Here is a 21,036-nt window from a genome sequence, read left to right as displayed (position 1 = left end):
CATTCTGACAAACATGAGCACGCTTTTTAAAATTTTTTTTGCTGCATTTGTATTTGCTTTCTTAGCTTTGAGTCAAGTTAAATTTACTGTTGGTTCATGCACTTTTAATATTTTTAGCACCACTGCTTCTCTCTTTTGTTCTTTTCTAACAGGGCCATCTTTTCTTTGTTTGATCATCGCCCATCCTGCTCCCTCCCCCAACTTCCTCTTATTTCTCTTGGTGTGACTCTGAGGTTTGGTGCTGTCTCTGCTCCGTTTGCAAAGTTTCTGTTGCTGCATGCACATTGCAGAGCAGAGTGCACACCGCCTCGCTTGGGGATGGGGAAGCCTCTGCAACACCCCCCACCCCCTGCCACACACACACACACACACACACACACACACACACACACACACTTTATCACACACAGAGGAAGACCTGAAGAAGTTCTCAGAAACAAGGTGAACATAAAAAGACCTTCCTGTAATCTGAAATGCAGAATACTACACCTGCATGGTTTCCATCCTTTTTTTTAAGCCTCAAGTTCTGAAATTTAAGCTTTCTAGATCATTTTTTCATGGAAGTTATTATTGATGTCTGGGATCAATAGGGTCCAAATTTACCGCCAATGCAAGGCTTCATCTCAGAGTTATTTCCTTAAAAGGGATGCGGCAGCAGCAGCGATGCATTCATGAGTTCTGAGTTTGAATTTGCATCCTCGTCTTTCCATGACTGTGTCTTCTAACTCTACATTCAAACTGACAAAAGAACGATCATTGAAAATGCAGAAATTCAGAGACACTTCTGCAACATCAAAGAATATCCAATTGAACTATTTGTTATTTATGATGAAATATCAAAAGTTACAAAACAAAATGGATGAGTAATTTGAGTCATATCGACTACAAGTTCACAAACCAAATAATGAAAACAAAAACATCAAGAAAGATGGAAAACATTCGATTTTATGGCAATTAACTTTTATTTAAGCTTTAAGGATGTGTTCAGACAGTTCAGCATGCTAACCACAAGTGTGGGTGTGTGCGCGCGCATGTGCGGGTGCGTGTGTGAGCTTTTCCTGTGTTGACCACGTGGCTCATACAGGGTTAATAAAAAGATCGCGCTCACTTCTGGGTTTCCTCTCTTCTTCAGAAGTCGAAACGCTGGTAAGATCTTGACAAGTAGGTTTATCTAAGCATCGAGAAACTTGGTGTTTTTTTTTACCGTTTTGTCTCGTTTTACATTAAAATGCTTCATTATCAATAAGATTTTACACTAAGCTTCGGTAGTTTTGTTTTGTTGTTGAATGATATTGAATTGGAAATTTGTGGAAAACAACCTTCACCTTCACCATCGCCGTCGTTCTTCAGAGTTTGAGCGGGAGCGCCCAGAAGCTACTGAAATACAGTGTTGTCACCCATAAAGTAGAAAGCACTACTAAACTTCACTACATAGTGTAGTGTTTCCTACTTTATGGATGAGTATACTGTTAGCTGCAGAGGAGAGTGAAAGAAGAACCAAGTCGGATGATGTCGAAGTTCATGCGCTTGATTTGAACCTGTTTACACTTTGTACAATGTTCTATTAACGAACAGATTGATGTTAATATTGATAATGTTTATTGAGAAGATGATTAACTCTGATCTTTAGATGGAAGCATGATCTTGCGGTTGTTGCTTTAACTCAATTTTCTGAGCTTTTTTGTCTTTTATATGAATGATTTAAAATGTTATTTATTGCCTCTTGCCTCAGAGATTAAACATGTTACAGAAAGCAGATGAACACAATATAAGGCAAACTAGATTCATACACTCTGGTCTGCACAATGCTGTGACTAAAAGTGTATACTTTTAAGGCTAGAAGTCACCGGACATCCGTCAAGTGACTTTGCTGGATTACAAAAAAATATATTCTTGATTAAATAAAACTTGGTTTTAAAAGTTGTCTTTTTTTCTCCCTATAAGGTGAGTTGGAGTTTTTCTTTAAAATGATCAATAAAAAAATCTTATCCTATAACCTGTTTCTCTTCATTGTTCATCATCCTGATTGTTGTGGTGAGCTACGTGTCATACTTTGAAGGCCTTCTACAGAAAACATAATGCAACGCTACCATAAAAAATAAAAATATATACACATATTTACATTTTCTCAGTGAAAGCTGCTGATTTGATTGTGTATGTGAGTTGGCATTAGTAGCAGAGGTGTTAGCACAGCGTCTAATTCCAGGGTAGGGGCTGCAGGAAGTTTGAGGGAACTAAACCTCGTCTTCCGTGAAGATCTCCCTTTAAAAAAAGAAAGAAAGAAAGAAAAATTAACTTCTGTGCAAATGTTAAGTTAGAAATCATAGAGTCACAGCAAAGTTTGTGCTCACAAAGTAAAAACCGTCTTGATCCATGTCACCCAACACGTAGATGATGTCTCCAGATCGAAAGCCCAGTTCGGCCTGAAACCCAAGGAAATTTATTTTAGGGTTGAAGACCCCCCTATTGATAAGTAATATGCAGAAATCTGTGGTTAGTTTCACATTTGAAGCGCTCACTTCACTGTCCATGTTGGGGGAGTTTTCCCACGGATCGTAGTCGAATAAGGCCACCATTCTTCTAACGATCACATCTTCGCGAATGCTGCCAGCATCGCTTAGCTCTGGTGTTAAAGACATACCTGTTTTGCAGAAAATGTGCAAACATATTCTTTAAACAAGAGTAAAATAAAGAAGAAGAAAAAAAAACAAGTAGAGAAGCTGAATGAAAGTTTTAAGCCTCCCTTACGAACCCGCAAACACAAAATGCTAAATAACTTTTTTTTTGTTACCACTTCCTACATAAAGCAAACTGCTCTAAGCTAACCTTGCACATGAGCTGGAAGAGGGTTAAGCTCTAATCAGATTTTTTTAAATCAAAGATACTTGAGTGCAAAATTAGTTTTTGCTTATTTAGCCTCATTTTCTGTTTATTTTCTGCCTGCGAGTCACAGTCTCACATTCTTGCAAAAAATGAAGAGTTGGCACCTGCGTGGTCCACAGGCAGAAAACCCTGTTGCATGAGAACGTGCTTCAGGTATTCGTCGTCCACTGGGACTTCAGCCACCATGTTGCTTGGCACGTAGCCGGAGAGACCACCGGACTCTCCATGGTAGAAACCATCTGAGTCCTTGTCTCCAAACACCTGGCGAGGCACACAGACCGCATGTCTCATCACTTTGTTCCAACACTAATGTGTGCACTTGTTTAGGTTGCTTTATCAGAATATCTTCAGATTGCTAATTTTGCTAACATGTTTCTCTTGACGTCTGGACAGGTAGTAAAAATGATCAATGTTCTGAAGTGACCCAGTCAAAGATTTGAAAATGTTTATTTCAGCATTCAGTGGCAAAGAGGCCTTCTAAGTTAAAAGACTCGGAGCGCAATACTGAACACGAATTACTGACATTCCATTTAAAACATGCAAAGAGTGGAGTTTGATTGCCGTTTGAAGAAATTTTCCTCATTTTATATTATTATTCATTCACATGTAAATAAAAGCATAACTAGAAAACTCACTTTTATATTGTTTTTCTATCTTCAATTTCTTCATCTTATTTAATGTTGAAAACAAAAACCCTCTTGGTAGAATTAGAATAATTTTAAGTCAAGTCAAATGTACTTTTAATGCACTTTACAAATAGGATGTTGCCATTTCAAATGCTATACAAGATCATCTAACACAAACCTAAATCTACTAGGGTATGAATGGATTTATCTTTACTATCCAAAGACCAAGAGAGTATCATTTTCTGAATGAAGTTTAGGTTAAGGCCGGTAATGCATCGGTAATGGTGAAAGCAAGGGTAGGTGAGAGGGCATAGAACTCAAAATAATGTCCTAATACTGCTGGAAATACCGGTGTTTGTGCGTGTGTGTGGGTGTATGTGTACACTGTAAAAAGTCCTACTCACGATTAGTTGACATAAGGTATTTCTATAAGTTAGTTCCAATTAACATAATGAGTTATGAAATGTCAACTTAATTTCATGAGTTATTTTCATTTCAACTCGAGGATGTGAGTCAGTTCAGTGAAACCTAAAATTCAAACGTGTGAACATAACTTGACAATCTGAGTTTTAAAATGTTAACCGGATCTTATAAAAACTGATCACCACAGGCAATATTAATGCGAGATACAAATAGTGCCGGGAATTCGCTCTTTATCTGATAAGGGACTAAATATGAGGTGAAATTTAGTCAGAAGTTCTAAAGTTTTCCATCCCAGTTAGAATCGCATATTAAATGAAGAAGAGGAACACCAGCTGACCACATTAAGGACGTCGAAAACACCTCGCGGATGAATACCATTTTTTCCGAGACCTCGGTCCTAAAGGCGTTCAAGTTCGGCGGGACATTTTTTCCAAATGCGAAGCGAGCTGGAGAGATAAAAATGTAAGGTAAGCTGCATTTTGTCGTTTTTTTGATAATGCCATCCATTTTTCAAATATGTTAAGAGCTAAAAGTTTGTGTTACATATTTAAACACAGGACATAAAACAACAGCTTGCTAATTGAGGGCGGCAGTTAGTTAATGCAGTTGAGCCTAGCTAAACGCAGTATGCTACTCGCTTCTAGAACTTTTTTAAGGGAAAATACAAGCAGCTTCCACGATTTTTGTATTGTACACTTCCTCAGAAATGCATATGTGGCGCTTGGTCAAAGTTCTGCATCGACGTGCTAACTGCAGACGAGTTAGCGGCTTCGGGAAAGGCTGTGCCAGTAATTAGTCTGTTTCTTGTCAGTAATTAGTCGTATCCTTTCTTTCGTGTGTTCGTGCGCATGCGTGTCCCTTTCTGGTTGCCGGTGAAAAATGCAAACTATCTCCAGCAGCTATTACTGATTAAACTGTATTCTGAATTTTACAGTAATTATTTATCAAGCGTTAGCTCAGGCTGGGCGCGTGCCCAAGACTATCGCATATCAAGGAGCTTTGGTGGCTTCCAAATAGTCAGGACCCCACTGTAGGTCCTGAAACATGGAGGAGGGGTTCTGAAAAATCTTTTTTCGATTTGATTACTGTTTAAAAATGACTATTTGATTTAGTTGTTAGTAAAGTGTGTCACCTTACAATGAATTAAACTAGCAAAATTAATTTTGTTGTCCTTCACTTGACCCAATATCAAGGTATATCATTTACAATAAATTGGGGACAGTCTGTGTTACTGTTATTGTGCAGGTCAAATTCTGAAAACTTTGGAACCTCTACTTTGGACAATGAAGCTGATGAAGATAACATTTTAGTCAAGTTATTTTAATTAAGTGGCAAAACTGGAATTTGTATGTATGAATACTTTATATTTTTAAATACCATAATCTGAAATGTATGGGTTTTTTTGTTTTGTTTTTTGTGCAGGTGTCTGCGAGACCCAGGGTCAGAAAAGGGATGGCACTCATGGTTTCACAGTTTGAAATTTAAAATGGGAAACTACAGGCAAAAATTAAGTTCAGCACGATACCCTGAAGTGGTCTCAAACAAAAGAAAATCTGGAATTTCAAAAGGGGAAACTGTCAAAAAGTCAAAGAAGGGAGAGGTGAACTTCTGTCCTGATCCATCTGAAGGACACAGTCCTGAAAACATGGAGGTGAAGCGCAAGATAATGGAGGCTGAAATGCAGAAGAAAGACCCAAATCATCAGCTGCTTGAGGATTTGATGGTTGCTACATTTTCTCAGTGTAGGAAAGACATTGTAGGAGATCAACCACACATCACAGAGCTCATCTCCCGATGGCCTGCTCTGTTCCATGAGAGACAGGTAATCGCATAACTGAATTCGTTCCACCAAGACATTTAGTGATTTAATACTGAGTTAACTGTCCTATTGAGACAAAGTTTTATATTCTATGTATTCTATTCCTCAGATTAGGGCAGAATTTACAAGAATCGTCACCACAGACCTTCTGAAATCTTTTCTTGACTGACTTGATGGCCTGGTTCTGAGACTGCTGGAGGTCTACAAAGCAGCAACCAAATCTGGAAAGAAGCAGCCACTCAAAGACATTTTGGACTGCCTTGCAAAAGATGTGAGCAGGACTGAAGATGGCTAGAAAACAAGGCATAATTTGTTAATTTTGTTAAAATATATTAATTTTACTGCATGTCTCATCTCTTGCAGGACACAAATGAAAGGAGAAGGGCTGCTGCTCTGCTTGGTTTGCCTCGCTACATATCTGGCGAAGATCCATCAACTGTCATCAGGATGTAGGATGTAAGACTAACAAAATTTCTTACAAAAACTGTTTACATGTTTACCTATTTCTCTTTCTTGCTATCATTTCTTTAAAATCTTTTTGTAGCATTTGTGTTTGCAAAAACATATTTTTAGTCCTTATTAAGAGACATCACTTCCTGTGTACCACAGCCATGCATAACATCAAATTCCGATGTAATTACTTTGTGTATCCTTATTAATTTTGCTAAAAGCCAGTTGATGGAAACATGCCTGATTTGCATTTTCTTTCATTTCTTTTGACATTTTAAGAATTTGATGATTAAAAAAATGCATTAAAATGGAAACACTGCTGGTGTCCTACATTTTTAGAATAATTTTAACTCTTCACAATGGTGGTTTTTAATCTGGTGAAGTTCTTAATTGGAGCCTTTTAAGTACATTTATTTATTGAGATTTCAATAAAATTCTGTTTTATTTGTCAAATTGATTTCTGTTTTTGTCAATTTTGGTCCTCCAATAAATGTCAACACCTCTGCTTGTCTTGGACAAATGTTTTCTTTTACACTTGATTTAAGGCTTGTCTCATATTTGATAGAGCAAGATAAAAATAAATGTATAATATTTGAAATGGAAGTGTATTTGGTGTAATTATTTTTAGGAAACTGGTGAACTTGGCATTATTAGTGGAGGAAGTGAACAATATTTGGAAATGTTAGTTTACTTAAATTGCAATTTTAAGTTCAATTGCTGCCTTAAACTCTTAAGTTAAATCAACTCAAAAAAGGAATTGGTATTAATATAGTTAGTCAGTTTAACTTTAAAATGAGAGTTGAAAGTATATATAATTGTTTGTTACTTTAACAAAATAAAACAAGTTTTCTGAATGGATAATGTATCTTTGCAATGTGTTTAAACTCAGAGTATGAAGTTCATACAACAAGTAGTCATTAGTTAGAAAAGTGGTATAATTTAATTATTTGAGTTCAAATAGAATATGATTTTAATTTCACTTGACAAGAGTACTCAATTTTTTGAGAATGAATAATGTTCTGTAGTTAGTCATTTCAACTTATGGTATCATATTTAAGCAACAAATTATAAGCAATTGGGCTACTTTTCTAGCTTGCCAACCTAAGTTGGAAAAATACATAATTTCAAGTTGTGCTAACTTGTGTTTTTAAGGCAGCAATTGTACTCAAGTTTTTAAGTTTAACCACCCTAATTATTTTTACAGTGTATGTGTGTGTGTGTGTGTGTGTGTGTGTGTGTGTGTGTATGTGTGTGTGTGTATGTGTGTGTGTGTGGCAAAGAACTGAGTGGAAAAAGGCGGCAAGTCACCTAAATGAGCAGCAAAAAAAAGAAAAGAAAAAAACAGTTACAGGAACTCAAGAGAAGAGTTCATGTCTCTGCACATGTTCAGCGGGCCTGCACAAACAGGAAACAGCAGTATGTAATTTCAAAGAAACCTCTGCAGATTGAAAATGAGGAAGCACAACACACGTTGCAGAGAATCACTAAAACATAAAGCTTTCACGGCAGTGAAGTGTCTTTACCTTGATGATCTGGCCAGGCACGAAGGGCAACTCCTCCGCCGCCGTGTCGGGGTTGGGAGACATGGCGGCCGGGTTGTACGGGTAAAGCGCCACAAAGAGTCGAACGGTGGGGATGGAGACCTGGCTGGCTGTCTCTAGGTCCCACTGCCTGAGGTCCTCCGGGGTGGCGACCCTCACCTCATCAGGGTATATCAACACATCCAGCTCTAGTCTGGTCTCCATCGGCGGCGGCGGCGGCTCCTGACCGTCCACCTGGCAGACAGATGGCTGCTGTAGACAGCAGACCTCTCTTTAGCTTCATCCTAATTTGAGTTTCCTAAGCTAAGCAGAAGGAGCTTTAATCCTCTTTGAAGCAAGTAGATGGATTCATTAGTTCAGCAAAGACTGTACACTGTAAGACTGCAGTTTGAAAACATAAATGAAGACTTCAATTGAAAGCATCAGGTCGATGATTTGTCTTTTTTATTGCATCTTAGAGACAATAAGAAGATAAATGTGAAAAATATGTAGTGACCTTTTTGGAGTTCTTCACATTAATACTGCACAAACAACTGTTTAAGATTTAAAATTAAATAACTTTCAACCAATTCTAAGACGAGTCAAGCATACTTATTCAGTCTGAACTGTTTGCAGTAAAGCTGACAGTGTGAATATTTTTGCCTTGATTAGGGCCATTTTTTAAACTCCTCCACTTCCTGCTTACGTGGCTTGGCCCAGTTTACAGGCCATGGAAAATAAACACTTCCTCTCTTGGCCTTTATTCAGCAGGGCAGGTGGCAAGCAGGTCCTAAAAGAAACAGAAGTTTTGACCAGTACTGTGATATTTGGGATGAACTGAAATGTAAAAGGAAAACTGATTTAGAAAGATCTGGGTTGGACATGTCTGACTTGTTTTCCCACAAACAAGTGGGAAAACAATCATGTTTTCCCACATGATGTTGAACTCATGTTTCAACAAACATGACAACATTTTTGTCATGCTTCAACCACAGATCTCAATGCGTTTTATGGTGATTTCACATAATAGGCCAACTCAAGATGACAGATAATCGCTAATAGTTTTGGTTAAAAAATTTGTTCATAGTCAATGTTCAAGAGCAGCTCAGGAAAAATAGACAAGGTGAGACAAGGCAAGGCTAGGTTAGGCTACGCTAGGTTAGGCTAGGCTGTGCTTCACTACACTGGACTAGAATAGAATAGAGTAGATAGAAAAGCTTTATTATTATCTGTCAAAACTGGCAACAGAAATTCTTCTTTGACAGGAGAAGAAAAATGGTCAATAGATCAAAGAAATGTCTGAGATTTAAATTAATCAGTATCTAGCTAATTAATTATCCTTGGATTCATTTTTCCTGTCCCATTAATTTAATGATGCCCGTTGTTTAAATAGCATTGTTCCCAGATCTACTTAGATGAAGTTCGTCTGTATTGAAATTCTTTCCATTACCAGCAGCCGTAGTCAAACGGAAGTTCTTGACGAAATGTTTCAGGAGACGCTACTCACTATAACAGCTCTGACTTTTAACTGTACGCTTAAATATTTATTTCTTAATAAACAATTTTAAGAAACAATAGGAAACATTCATTCTCAGTGGAAATGTTGTGGTCACATCCACTTTAGATTATATTGTGTAAAATTCATAGTGCACTTATATAAGGGGAAAATATACAATGTGAAAGAAATAAAACTGAAGCAGAACCAGATCTTTCAGTATGGTCAATGACCCAAAACAGACCAATAAATCCACCAAAGACTACCTGAGAATTCAAAAATGGAAAATCCTGGGTCGGGTCAAATCCCAGATCTGGATCTTATTGAGATGCTATAATTTGAAATTGACTGAACATAATTTTTTTTTTATAATGTTACATCCTAAAGAGAAAAGTGGAGCAAACTTTATTCAGTCTAGTAGTGGTTACTCACTAAAGTTCTTTTTGCTCTTAATAGCAAGAGCTAAAGAGATTAATCCCAGTTATTAGGCCTAGTTTTAAGCTCAGCTGGAATTTTCTTAAAAATTTTCATTTTTGTTTTTTAAGTGAAAATAAATACATTTCTTTTCTAGGGATAAGAATATGTGAACATTTTAAACAATACACAACTGAACATTGAATAGGGTGCAGCTCAGCTTGGTGCTTTTTTCCCCCACAGAAACCTCAAATAGACTTGTTCTGTAACTATCGAGAAAATCCAACCAGAACCAGATTTTCTAAACGTCAACCTTTCCCCACAAGCCAATGTTCAAGCAAAAACATTCCCACAAAAGAGCTGGTAACAGTTGCTGACATTTTGTCATCAAAAAATAAAATGCACCCCCAAAATAACAGGAGTGCATCAAATAAATGCACAATATATGAAGCTTGCTGTTTATTTCACACAAATCATGCTACCCAGTCTGCAAACCACACATTTCAGTTGCAATGTAAAAATAAACTACCTTGTGGCTTCTTAGAGCGCTGCAAAATTTGGGGATTTTTGTGCTTTGCTCCATTTTTCTGTGGCCTCGCTCTGAGCAGCAGCGCATCCACAAACTCCAGAAACTTTTGTAAGACATTGCCAGATGGGGTAATGTTGGCCAAGCAGACCAAAACCACTTACGCTGATGAAACTTGAAATTTAGGTGCCAAAAGAAAAGCACTCAGAGTACTGTTCAAATTGTAATTAGTGAGAAAGTATTTAGGCTTCCCTGTCTGCCCTAGAGATTTCACTGTCAGATTTAAATGTCACAAAACAAATTTGATTTTAAGTCAGGTATTTTTTCAGATTATTTTCTTATTCAAAACTCAAATCCATCCTTTTCTAATAATTATTTGCCCCATATTATACTAAGCGCATTAGCCACTTGGGCTATAGGCCTCTAGATTCAAATAGCCATTTAAACAAAACCTTGATAACAGGATGTCGGCTATTATGCTAAGAAAACCCAGGTCATACCCCAATCTGAAGAATAATGTCACTGAGATCCATCAGAATAGAGAGAGCTCGGAAACTGTTCCTAAGGCTCCTTTGGCACTAACACTGTCTGACCTTACAACAAATGGACAATGAGAAAAGTTGGGAAATGTTTCTTTCACATTTACTCTAATTTTCTTGGCTGCCAGATTTTTTTTGTATGTTTTATCTTGCTGAGAAGAGGGAAGTCTGGGCCTCTCTGTTTAGGCTGAATCTGGAAAAGCACAAGAAAATGGATGAATAGATGGATGCATAGTTTTTGTACTTGTGTTCTTGTAGTTTTTTCATACAGATTTTAAATGAGAGACAATGGAATTTAAGGATGATCAGTATTTTTCTGTTTAATCCAGAGGGTTTATTGGGAACACAAACATTAACACACAGTCACATCAAATATGGGACACCCGAAACTTGAATGAAACAGTTCAGAACATGCTTATCCTAATGTGTTGCATAATTCCTCTGTGTTTTGTTTTATCAGGTTAAACGTTTGCACTGAAACGCATGAATTTCCCCAGAAGCGAAAGAAGCAAAGAAAGTGCAGCTAATTAATGCTTGTATTGGAACAGTCTTTCTTAAGTTTCATTCATGCAGGTTTTCACTAACAGTCCCACGGCTTCTTTACTAATTCTGACCAGAAGGTGGAGCTGTTTTGTAACAGCTAAAGTTGCAGGTCGGGAGAGAAAGAAAGCATTGTGAGAAAAACTCAGATTTAGAATCTAAAATCAAAATATCTCTAGATCAAAATACATACAATACAAACAAAACTTTTTTATATGTAAACAATCACAATAGAAAGATCCATGAGATGATTTTAAGTTGATCAAATTTTCTAGTTTAATCTAAATCAAAATCAAACGAAGACAACTCTCGATGACCCAGAGTTGTAAAAGAGGCTTAAAATCAACATTTTAAATAAAATGAGACATACTAAATATTCTAGTGAGTAGTTGTTCAAGCTGAAATCTTTCATAGAGGTTTACAAGTCAGTATTTCTAACCCTGAGTCTTTTTTATTTTTTGTCAATGTTTTGTATTGTAATTTTATGCCACAGACCAACAAAATATGACATCACCTCAATGTTAGCTGCAAATACTTTTTGGTAAGTCTGAACTGAACTGCATTAAGAGTGTAAATTAACATATGACAGTAAATTCATCTAAATTGTTCTAATTGTTCTGCTGAAAGGTGAAGTTCTGCTCCTGCTCAAGTCCTTTTCATCCAATAAACAGTTTTGTTTTTCAGGACACAACTGAATGTAGCTCCAATCATCTTCCCATTAAATCTGAAACTCACTGGGATCTACATGGCTCATTTTCCTCCACTTGTGTTTGCCAAAAACTTCAATTATGGTCTCATCTGACCAGACCAGCTTCTTCCCCAGGTTGAGCGTTTTGTCCATGGAGCTTATGGCATGGGATGTTTTAGATTTAGAATGTCTTTCTTCTTGCCATTCCTCCATGTGGGTCAGATTTTAAGATCAAGCAACTTATTGTTGAACTCTCAGCAAAATTTTCTTACCAAAAGTTCTGCAATTTCTCAACAGTAATCATGGACTTCTCTCATATTCTTTACCTCTCTTTTTGGCGAGCCTGTGAATTGGAAGGTTTGTATTTGTGGTGAACATTTCCCATTTTGTTGCATGTAACTTTATTATCTCAGGATATAACTTTACAGCCTAACTCCTTTAAACTCCTTCATAACGTCCTCCCTGACCTGCCTGCTGTGGTACTTGCACTTCACGATGCTATTTGTTGTCTGATGTTATCCTGCTCATGATCTGATTATTTGACCCAGGCCTGTTGAAGCACAGACACAGTGGTGGTTTCTGATCTGGGTGATATGGGCTTCAATCCAGAGCAGCATCTCATCAGGGTCGGCAGAACCCTCCAATCCCCGCAAGTCCATAAGGCCTCAACCCTCTTTGGTTGAAGTGAACTCTGGTGTGGTTTTAGTGCATATGTGAACGCCAAACCGCTTGACTAGAGTGCAGGGCATTCTGGGTAAATGCCCTGCTATAATTTTGTCTATTGGACTGCCAGTGGAGAAAGAACACCCTATAAATGTATTGTATGTTTGAAAACGTCTCACAACAGCTTACCATTCAATGCCAGTTGATTCCCTGCTTCCTGCACCAGCATGCTGCTGCCACGTCAATAAACTCCATTTCCCAGAAGGCTTTCAGTGCCATCCATCCCCATCCTCCTGCTCATGTCTGTCTGCCTCCCATGTAAGGAGTGTTACATCATTTGCACAGACACCCACCTTCCCGAGTGATGACGCAGCCCGTGGAGAGTGTGTGAAGAGGAGGAGGAGGAAGGCATGGAGGGAGGGGGATAGAGAGAAGAGAGAGAGAGAGGGAGAGAGAGAGGGAGAGGAGGAGAGAGGGTGTCCCGTCTGCGCTGAGCCTCAGACAGACAGCAGGGAACAGCTGCAGCACGCGCTTCGCCTAGGATTTCACTGCACTGCAATTTGAAATATCAGCCGTTTTCATCCACGAAGCCCACGTCGCGCAGCTCGACCGAGCAAAGCCCCCCGTCCCCTCCCAGCACTAACCAGTAGAGAAAATGGTCGACCGCGAGCAGCTGGTGCAGAAAGCCAGGCTGGCCGAGCAGGCAGAGAGATATGATGATATGGCAGCAGCCATGAAGTCGGTAAGTCCAATCCAACAGCAGGGGGGATGATGGTGATGATGATGAGGGATGGGTGGGAATGTGCTTCTGGTTCTTGTTAGCTCCGTTTTAACAGCTGCCACACTCAGCAGCTGCTGCAAAATTGCAGTAAATCTCTTTATTACATTATCATCAGCTAGACTGCAGCTCAGCCCCTCATCCCCATTTGTCCTCTGAGTTGGGTACAGCCCCCCCCCCCTCCCCTACCCCTACCCCTGTTCTCTGAGTCGGGTCCAGGCCGTGTTCTGCTGCCCATTGGGCGGTGCCTTTCTGTCGACTCAGAGGATGTTACAATGAGAAGGCGTGCAGGCCTGACTGAGCTTACTGAGACAGGAGCCGGGCATCAGAGTGCTGCAATGCATCAACAGATTTCTTAATGTTGTATTCATGATTTAATCTTCCGGTACTGCTCTGTCTCATTTTCCTCCATTTTGGAGGAAGAGGTGCTGGGAGCAATGCGAGGTTCCTCAGAAAGAAAAAAAAAGAAAAAGAGAAAGCCTATCATCTGCTGATGCCACCTCCTCCTCCTCCTCTTTCTCCTCCACCTCCACCATCTCCATCACCACCTCCCTCCTCCCACCTTACTCCCACTCCTCCTCCTCCTTCTCCCCGTCTTTGTCATAAATTATACACTACTGCTCCTTTTAAACATGTTTTATCCAACCTTTTACTCAAATACACCCAACATGAGCTGCTCTCTCCTTTGAAACAAAAGGTAAGATTCAGCAGGTTCTCTCTGGAATATTCTCTGTCACACTGCAGTGAGTCAGTTTGAGCAGATTTCTTCCTCTGCCGTCTCCTCGGTGTGCGTCCAAGGCAGCAAATCGGAGCCGTTTTCGGGTTAACAGCTCCTGATTTAACGGCGTAATAGCTGATGTGAAGTGGATGACATGGATGGGCTGCTTCACATTAGCTCCCTCAGCTCTTATTGGTCAGCGCTGAGAACAGATCCTTTGTCTGCTTGCTTCTCTTCCTCCCTTTTTTCTTCTCCTGCCTCCTTTAATGACATATCAGTACTGAAAAAAAAAAAATCGCTGTGTCACTGGTACCGGCAACATCCTAGAGCTGACGCCCGGAATAAAACCGTCTCTGCAAATGGAGAAAACCGTTTCGCTGCCTTGTGCATCATTTATCGTCGCAAGAAGGGATTCCATTCCCTTCTATCCAATCTGCTGTGTCAGTCAGCGCCAAACTGGGCCCAAACAGCCTCTAACCACAGGGAATCCCTATGCCACTGCTGCCCCCGAAACAGGGAGGCCCTGGAGCCTTCATGTTAGCCTCATGAAAAATATGCTCTAAAACTAAAACTAAACACTTGGAATCATCAAAAATGTTGAAACCAGCACGTTTTCTTTTGACAGAATATTAACAATTGAACCAATGAATGGTTTGTTCCTGAACTTAAGACTGAGGAGTCGAAGGAAGCTTGGTCGAGTCCATCCCCTCTCCACCCACTCGCTGTGACATCACCTTCCTCCATCCTGAGCACTGAACAGTTCATGAGAAATAATTGCTCCTTTCCTATCAGTCATCACCTGTGCTGTCTGTGTGATCAGTTTTACCCCAACCGGATCTACGGTCCAATACAACCGATCCAGTTGAGCCTAAATATAACGGCTCAGCTCAGAGTGATGTCACTGAAGGTAAAAAGGTCTTTCTGAGCCAGAGAGAAGGTCACTGGGACATGTGAACTGCCCGTGCAGTCACGGTTTTCACTTACACTGCAGCCGCTCCCCCCACCCCCCTTGCTCCAGTCCCCGTGAGAGGACATGAACCGTCTCTGTCCCTCCCTCTCTTGCCTTACCTCTCCCTAAACCCCTTCACTCCACTATCCTTCCTGCTGACCCCCCAACGATCTTGAATAGAATTTCTCGCTAGCTGGCATTAGCTGCACACGTGGCAGCTGGAGCTACTGGTGCAATAAATGAATGCATTGCCATGGAAACTGGGAATTGCGCATGATGAGTGAAATATTGTTCATCCTCTTTGCTGTGGAAGAAGGACGGTCTGCAGCCAAATGAGTACAGCTAGAAAAATCTAATGATTGCTTCCATCCAGAGAAATCATTATTAAAGTTCATTCTTAAGGGATCTGATTTCACTGGAATCATAGGAAAAGGAAGCTGTAGATGAATTTGAAGAAGTTTCTTTCCTCCTAGATGCATTGAAGGTCAGTTCAATGTATTTGAATGGTCTTTTTCAGGGCGTTTTCACACCTGATAGTCTGGTAGACTCGGTTCAACCGGGGCCCAAAGTCCCAACATTTGTTGGATTTTCAGCTGGTGCGTTTCATTTTCACACTGCAATGTGTAAAAAAATCCAAACCTTCAGAAAAACCAGGGGGCGCTGTGACGGCGCAGGGGCAAAGCATGACCCACGTGGTGGGGGTCGCAGGCTCGATTCCCGGCCTGGCGACATTTGCCAGGCATGTCTTCCCCTTCTGTTATTACCCTGTTTCCTGTTTGACAGGAAACAGGGTTTCCACGAGGTGTGGCCTTCAAATAAAGGACACACCTTTCAAAGTCAACAAAACCTTTAAAAAAAACAAAACAAAAAAAGAGTTCCCGTCCTTGCCTGTGGTGGCGCTGCACCAAGAACCACTGAAGTAAACACTGGGTGCAATCTCCTTCTTTGTGAAATCTAAACAAAAATGAGTGGCATTACATGACTTTGTCTTGGTTGTTTTTACCCAGGATGCCTTGTGGTACAGGCTGCTTCCTGCCTTTGGAGTGGACTTGTGTCTGTTTGATGGGCTCATATGCATTGAAATCGCACCAGAGTTCACTTCAGCTGAACAGAGGTTTTTTTAGCAGACCTTTTATTTGGTCACATCACCCCAAACAAACTGCATCTTCTAGGCAAATGAACTGGAGTCAAATTAAAGCAAACTAAACAGGGCTGGTGTGAATGCACCCTTAGTCACTTGAGAAGGTTGATGTGACCCTGATATGGGTTGTCAAAATCCCATATCGGACAATGGAGAATTGGCCATGTCGAGGTTATGTGGCTCGACATGGCCAATAGGTTAAAGGTGAATCAGTAATTCAAACTCACTATTTATCTCCACCGATGCCTGCTGGACGGGTTGCAGTGAAATGCGTCAAATCACTGGAATTCAGCCAGAGGACGTTTCATCAAAGGAAAATAAAACTACACTGAGATGATGTGTGCTTAATAAGAAGTTTCTGATGCTTTGAAATAACACTCTATTGCCCCTGCCTCTTTGGCTACTCAATGGTGGCTTCATTTTGTAAATCACTCTGAGAGGTTCAAGGTGTTTGGGGGCTTGAAGTCAACCCGCCAGGGTCACATCTCAGAGACACCAAGCATAGTGGTAACAGCCATGTATCAGTCGATTTATTTAGAGTTTAGCTGACTTTGCAGGTTGAGGGTTTGGCATAGTGACGATTCACAGTGTGGTTATAGTATTTAAGGATCATTGTGTCATGCACATACTTTTTTCTATTAACACACTTTGGATGAGTCACATTGAAGCCCATAAATGATGATAATTAGGCCAGGATAGTTGTTTGCCAGAAAACTGAATCAAACTGAAAAGCTCCTCACCCAACCGATATGTTTAAACCTAAAAGCTTGCCTACCCTGAGTTTTACAGAGTTTCTCTTCACAGTTTGAATGCATGAAATATTGACAGCTTGATTGGTAATCTATGAACACCAGAGGTAGTAGAGAGAGGGACTTACCAAACTTCAGTGTTTTTCTGAGGGTGGGTTGAAGTCAACCCACCAATGTTACGTCTCAGACCTCAAGCCATGCAGTCACAGCTGACTTTAGTAGGTCTGAGTCGACTTCACACCTCAAGGATGATGTGACATAGCAATGACAAGTGGCGTGTTCATCCAGCCAGCCGGGAAATTAAAAGGAAGAAACACCTTGGGTTAGGATTTGTTGTAACCGCAAGGTGAGCAATGTTGTAAAAGTCTGCTTGGAGGCAATATTTGATCAGCTGTCCATACATTAGAACATATTTTTCTAATATCTTTAGCTTTCAATGCAAGAATGCCAATGCATTGACTTACTAAGCAGGATTTCAGTTAGTGACCAAAGTCCTGAAGTTCAGGATTTCTTCCATCATCATTTTCCATTGTGATGATGGAAAAGGAATGTATCTTTTTGTTTTTAACAGAACTTTAACAAGTTTTTATGAAGTGCTTGAATTGATCACTGGACTTCAACCAGGGGAAGTTTTTTCTTTAGCAACTAGAGTTCAACTAAATGCCTCTTTGGTTTTATGACGTTGACTTGCTTTTTGAAAGTTCATGTCATCAGCTTGGTTGGTGGTTTAATGATCAGAAGCATTTCAGACAGGGACTTCTCTTTGTTGGTTTCAGGCAGCTCCAGTTTGTGAGAGAGGTTAGTGATTAATTGGCATGGCTGTTTAGCATTAACAGTATTCACGCTCTGTCTTCCAGGTGACGGAGTTGAATGAGGCTCTGTCAAACGAGGAGAGGAACCTGCTGTCTGTGGCTTACAAGAACGTGGTGGGAGCCCGCCGCTCCTCCTGGAGGGTGATCTCCAGCATAGAGCAGAAAACCTCTGCTGATGGCAACGAGAAGAAGATTGAGATGGTGCGGGCCTACCGGGAGAAGATTGAGAAAGAGCTGGAGGCCGTGTGCCAGGACGTGCTCAACCTCCTGGACAACTTCCTGATCAAGAACTGCAGCGACACGCAGCACGAGAGCAAGGTCTTCTACCTGAAGATGAAGGGCGACTACTACCGGTACCTGGCCGAAGTGGCCACCGGCGAGAAGAGGGCTACGGTGGTTGAGTCCTCGGAGAAGGCCTACAACGAGGCCCACGAGATCAGCAAAGAGCACATGCAGCCCACCCACCCCATCCGCCTGGGCCTGGCTCTCAACTACTCTGTGTTTTACTACGAGATCCAGAACGCCCCGGAACAGGCCTGCCATCTGGCCAAGACCGCCTTCGACGATGCCATCGCCGAGCTGGACACCCTCAACGAGGACTCCTACAAAGACTCCACTCTCATCATGCAGCTGCTCCGAGACAACTTGACACTGTGGACAAGTGACCAGCAGGACGACGAGGGTGGGGAGGGCAACAACTAAAGGGAAGCCTCACCTCGAAAATCAAAAAGTCAAAAAAATTACGAAGGGCCGGTGGACTTTGGCAGCCGCTTTTGCCGATGAAACTACCGCAGCAGCAGTTCTTTATTTTTCCATGTGTTAAAAGAAAAGAATCAAAAAGAGAGGTGAACGTGGGTGGTTAAAATCTTAGTTCAAATATATATAGAAATATATATGACAGTTGAGAGGTGGGGCTCCGTCTTCTTGGTTTTCTCTTTGACATTAGCCAAAAACCACTGATACGTCAGCCAATCAGCCTGAAGTGGTTGTTGTTGGATTGAAATGGCAGCCTCACACTGGCATAGGAACTGATCTTGTTCTGTCGAGATAAGCTGCTTACTTAGATTTTGCGTGATAGAGATGCATTTGAGTCACTTGAGAGAGAAAATGCTTGAATGGGGAATAAAATAAAATAAAAAAGATCTCACAAAAAAAAAAAAAAAAAAAAAAAGAAACTAGGCTGCATTGGTTCCAATAGTAGATGTAAGGGCCCTGAAAGCTGTTAATGTTACTCTGACAAGTAGAAAAATCAGCAAAAATCCCCTAAATTTTTTGTGATTATTTCATTTCAAAAAATTTGGTCAAAATCAGCTCACTTACTGCTAATCTAAATGTTTTTGGCATCTTACAGATAAGTCTGTTGTGTTATTGGAGCTATTGATTCTTTTTGGAGGTGAGGGTTACTAAAAGGCAGAGACTTAATGAAATGAATTACAAAGGTGGAAAATAAAAGACAAAAAATATATATAACAGATAAAAGCAGCTTCAGAGTTTGTGGTTTACTTCTGTGTTCGTTTTATTAAATGCACATGCCTACTATACTGTTTCTTCAGTGTAAGATGACAACAATAATATTGCTTATTCAATATTGTGCATGCTGGTGATGTATTTATATACAGTAGCTTGACTTTATTAACTTATACTGTGGGTGTTAAGTATCAATATGATTGAGAAAAAAAAACAGGCTTTGTCTAATGTTGATTATTTATTTTTTATTTCTAATTTATTTTTATTTTTAATTTTGATTTGCTAAACCAAAATGGTGATCGTAAAAATTGACCTGTAACAGGCGTTGCTTTAGTGACATGCAATATGTGTATTTCATTTGTTAATGGAAGAAAAAAAGAAAATAATTTACAAAAAAAAAAAGAAAAAAAAAAAACCCACCAGTGCTTACTTAATCTTGCCAGCTGGTGTCTTTTTTTTCACTTTGAAGAATGATTATGATATATTTTGTTCTTTGAACAGTATTTAAGTACTTTTTTTCTGTCATGCTATCTTGTTTGAAATGACAATGGTGACGTTTCCAGGCTCAATGTTTCTGTTATGAATCTGCCTACATGGACCATGTTTTGTTTCTGACGGTATACGTTTGATTTTTTTTTTTTAAATTTGCTTTTATACCTTTTAGCTGTTTTCCTGAGTGATAACAATATCTTGAATGTGAGTCATTATGTAGCAGTTGCACAAGAACCGGAATAATAGCTATGATAATAAAAAAGAATATGACTAAATTATACATGCACCATTTCCTCGGTGGTCTAGTGTATTGTTGTGTTGTTACCCGTGAGTACACTTTGCTTTTGAGAGGAAGCCCTTCGTTCGCAGCCCGTTTTATCGTTTCATGTGCTTTATTTTCCGTGCCTGTATTGTTTCTACATGCCTCATTTGCGAGTAAATCTCTAGCATAAAAAAAAGGGAATCTATTGCAGTATTTTGAACATCCTGCAAGCATGTTATAGATATGCACATTAAACACTAATGCACAATGTTATACCACAGAGAACGCTTAGAAAATTTAGTAAAGGTTCAGAACACACGCACACAAAAAGCTGCTGAACAGATTTGTCCTCGTTAATGCTGCTATTTCAATAGATTATTTATATTTCACATGGACAGCTGTTTGATTCACTTCTACTGTTATTTTTTTAAATCGGTGGTTTGATGGTTTTAAGAAGGAAACCAGAAGCCTTAAGGCCAGTAACGCGAACTTGTTCATGTCTGCCAATTATGCGTCTCCATCCTGAATCAGCCTGCATGAGCTCACAGCTGCTTTGATTTATTTTTAAATGCATTGAAGAGCAGAAGCTCCAAAAGGTCGATTTTATTTTAATTTAATTTTCAGTTGTTTTGTTGTTCTTTTAAGTTATTTGTAAAAGAAAATCATGTCTCAGACTTTTATCATTGCTAAGAGACTTTGCTTTGGTTGTTTTTTGTTTTTTTATTTTTCATTTAGTTTTCTCTGCTTATTTGGCTTTTATTCTGTTGTTCTGTGACTCAGCATCATGCATGTACAAGTTATGAGGTATTTTGATCCAGAGGATCTGACCTAATGGTGAAACTGGGAATACAGGCTGTATGGTTAGAGTTTTTCTTTTTTTTTTTTTTTTTTTGGTTGCCATCAGTTGTCCATTAAAGTTATCAATCTATATATTCATTTTTTGTCTATTTTAGCCATGTTTTGCCATCGTTGCATCAACACAGCTCATCCCTCTTTATTTAGCAGCATTAAAGGGGCGGTATTATTAATTGAGCAACTGTTACAGCAACAGTTATAATATGAAATTGGGCCTCTGTCTCTTT

The 21,036-nt window shown here is 39.7% G+C and overlaps 2 protein-coding genes across 3 annotated transcripts; one reads left to right on the top strand and one right to left on the bottom strand.

The window, feature by feature from the left end:
- Positions 1–953: 953 nt before the first annotated feature.
- On the bottom strand, positions 954–12,996 carry si:ch211-105f12.2 (RIMS-binding protein 2-like). 2 transcript variants are annotated; one of them, XM_055045282.1, is made up of 6 exons: positions 8,428–12,996; positions 7,725–7,994; positions 2,988–3,144; positions 2,520–2,641; positions 2,352–2,423; positions 954–2,262 (listed from the first exon to the last, which is right to left on the bottom strand). In XM_055045282.1, the coding sequence occupies exons 2-6, from the start codon at positions 7,944–7,946 to the stop codon at positions 2,197–2,199; spliced, it is 639 nt and encodes a 212-aa protein (XP_054901257.1). In that variant the 5' UTR covers positions 7,947–7,994; positions 8,428–12,996; the 3' UTR covers positions 954–2,196. The 2 variants fall into 2 exon arrangements, with proteins under 2 accessions (XP_054901257.1, XP_054901258.1); XM_055045283.1 differs by having other exon boundaries at positions 7,725–7,991.
- Positions 12,997–13,079: 83 nt separating this feature from the next.
- ywhag2 (3-monooxygenase/tryptophan 5-monooxygenase activation protein, gamma polypeptide 2) lies at positions 13,080–19,972 on the top strand. Its single transcript, XM_055045281.1, has 2 exons — positions 13,080–13,328; positions 17,779–19,972. The coding sequence occupies exons 1-2, from the start codon at positions 13,242–13,244 to the stop codon at positions 18,433–18,435; spliced, it is 744 nt and encodes a 247-aa protein (XP_054901256.1). The 5' UTR covers positions 13,080–13,241; the 3' UTR covers positions 18,436–19,972.
- Positions 19,973–21,036: the final 1,064 nt, after the last annotated feature.

This window comes from Poeciliopsis prolifica, unplaced genomic scaffold (assembly GCF_027474105.1).
Source record: "Poeciliopsis prolifica strain line A6 unplaced genomic scaffold, Auburn_PproV2 SCAFFOLD022, whole genome shotgun sequence".
In the NCBI taxonomy this organism is placed as follows: Eukaryota; Metazoa; Chordata; class Actinopteri; order Cyprinodontiformes; family Poeciliidae; genus Poeciliopsis; species Poeciliopsis prolifica.
Note: the sequence above shows the minus strand (reverse complement) of the source record. Positions and strands in the feature narration are given on the sequence as shown.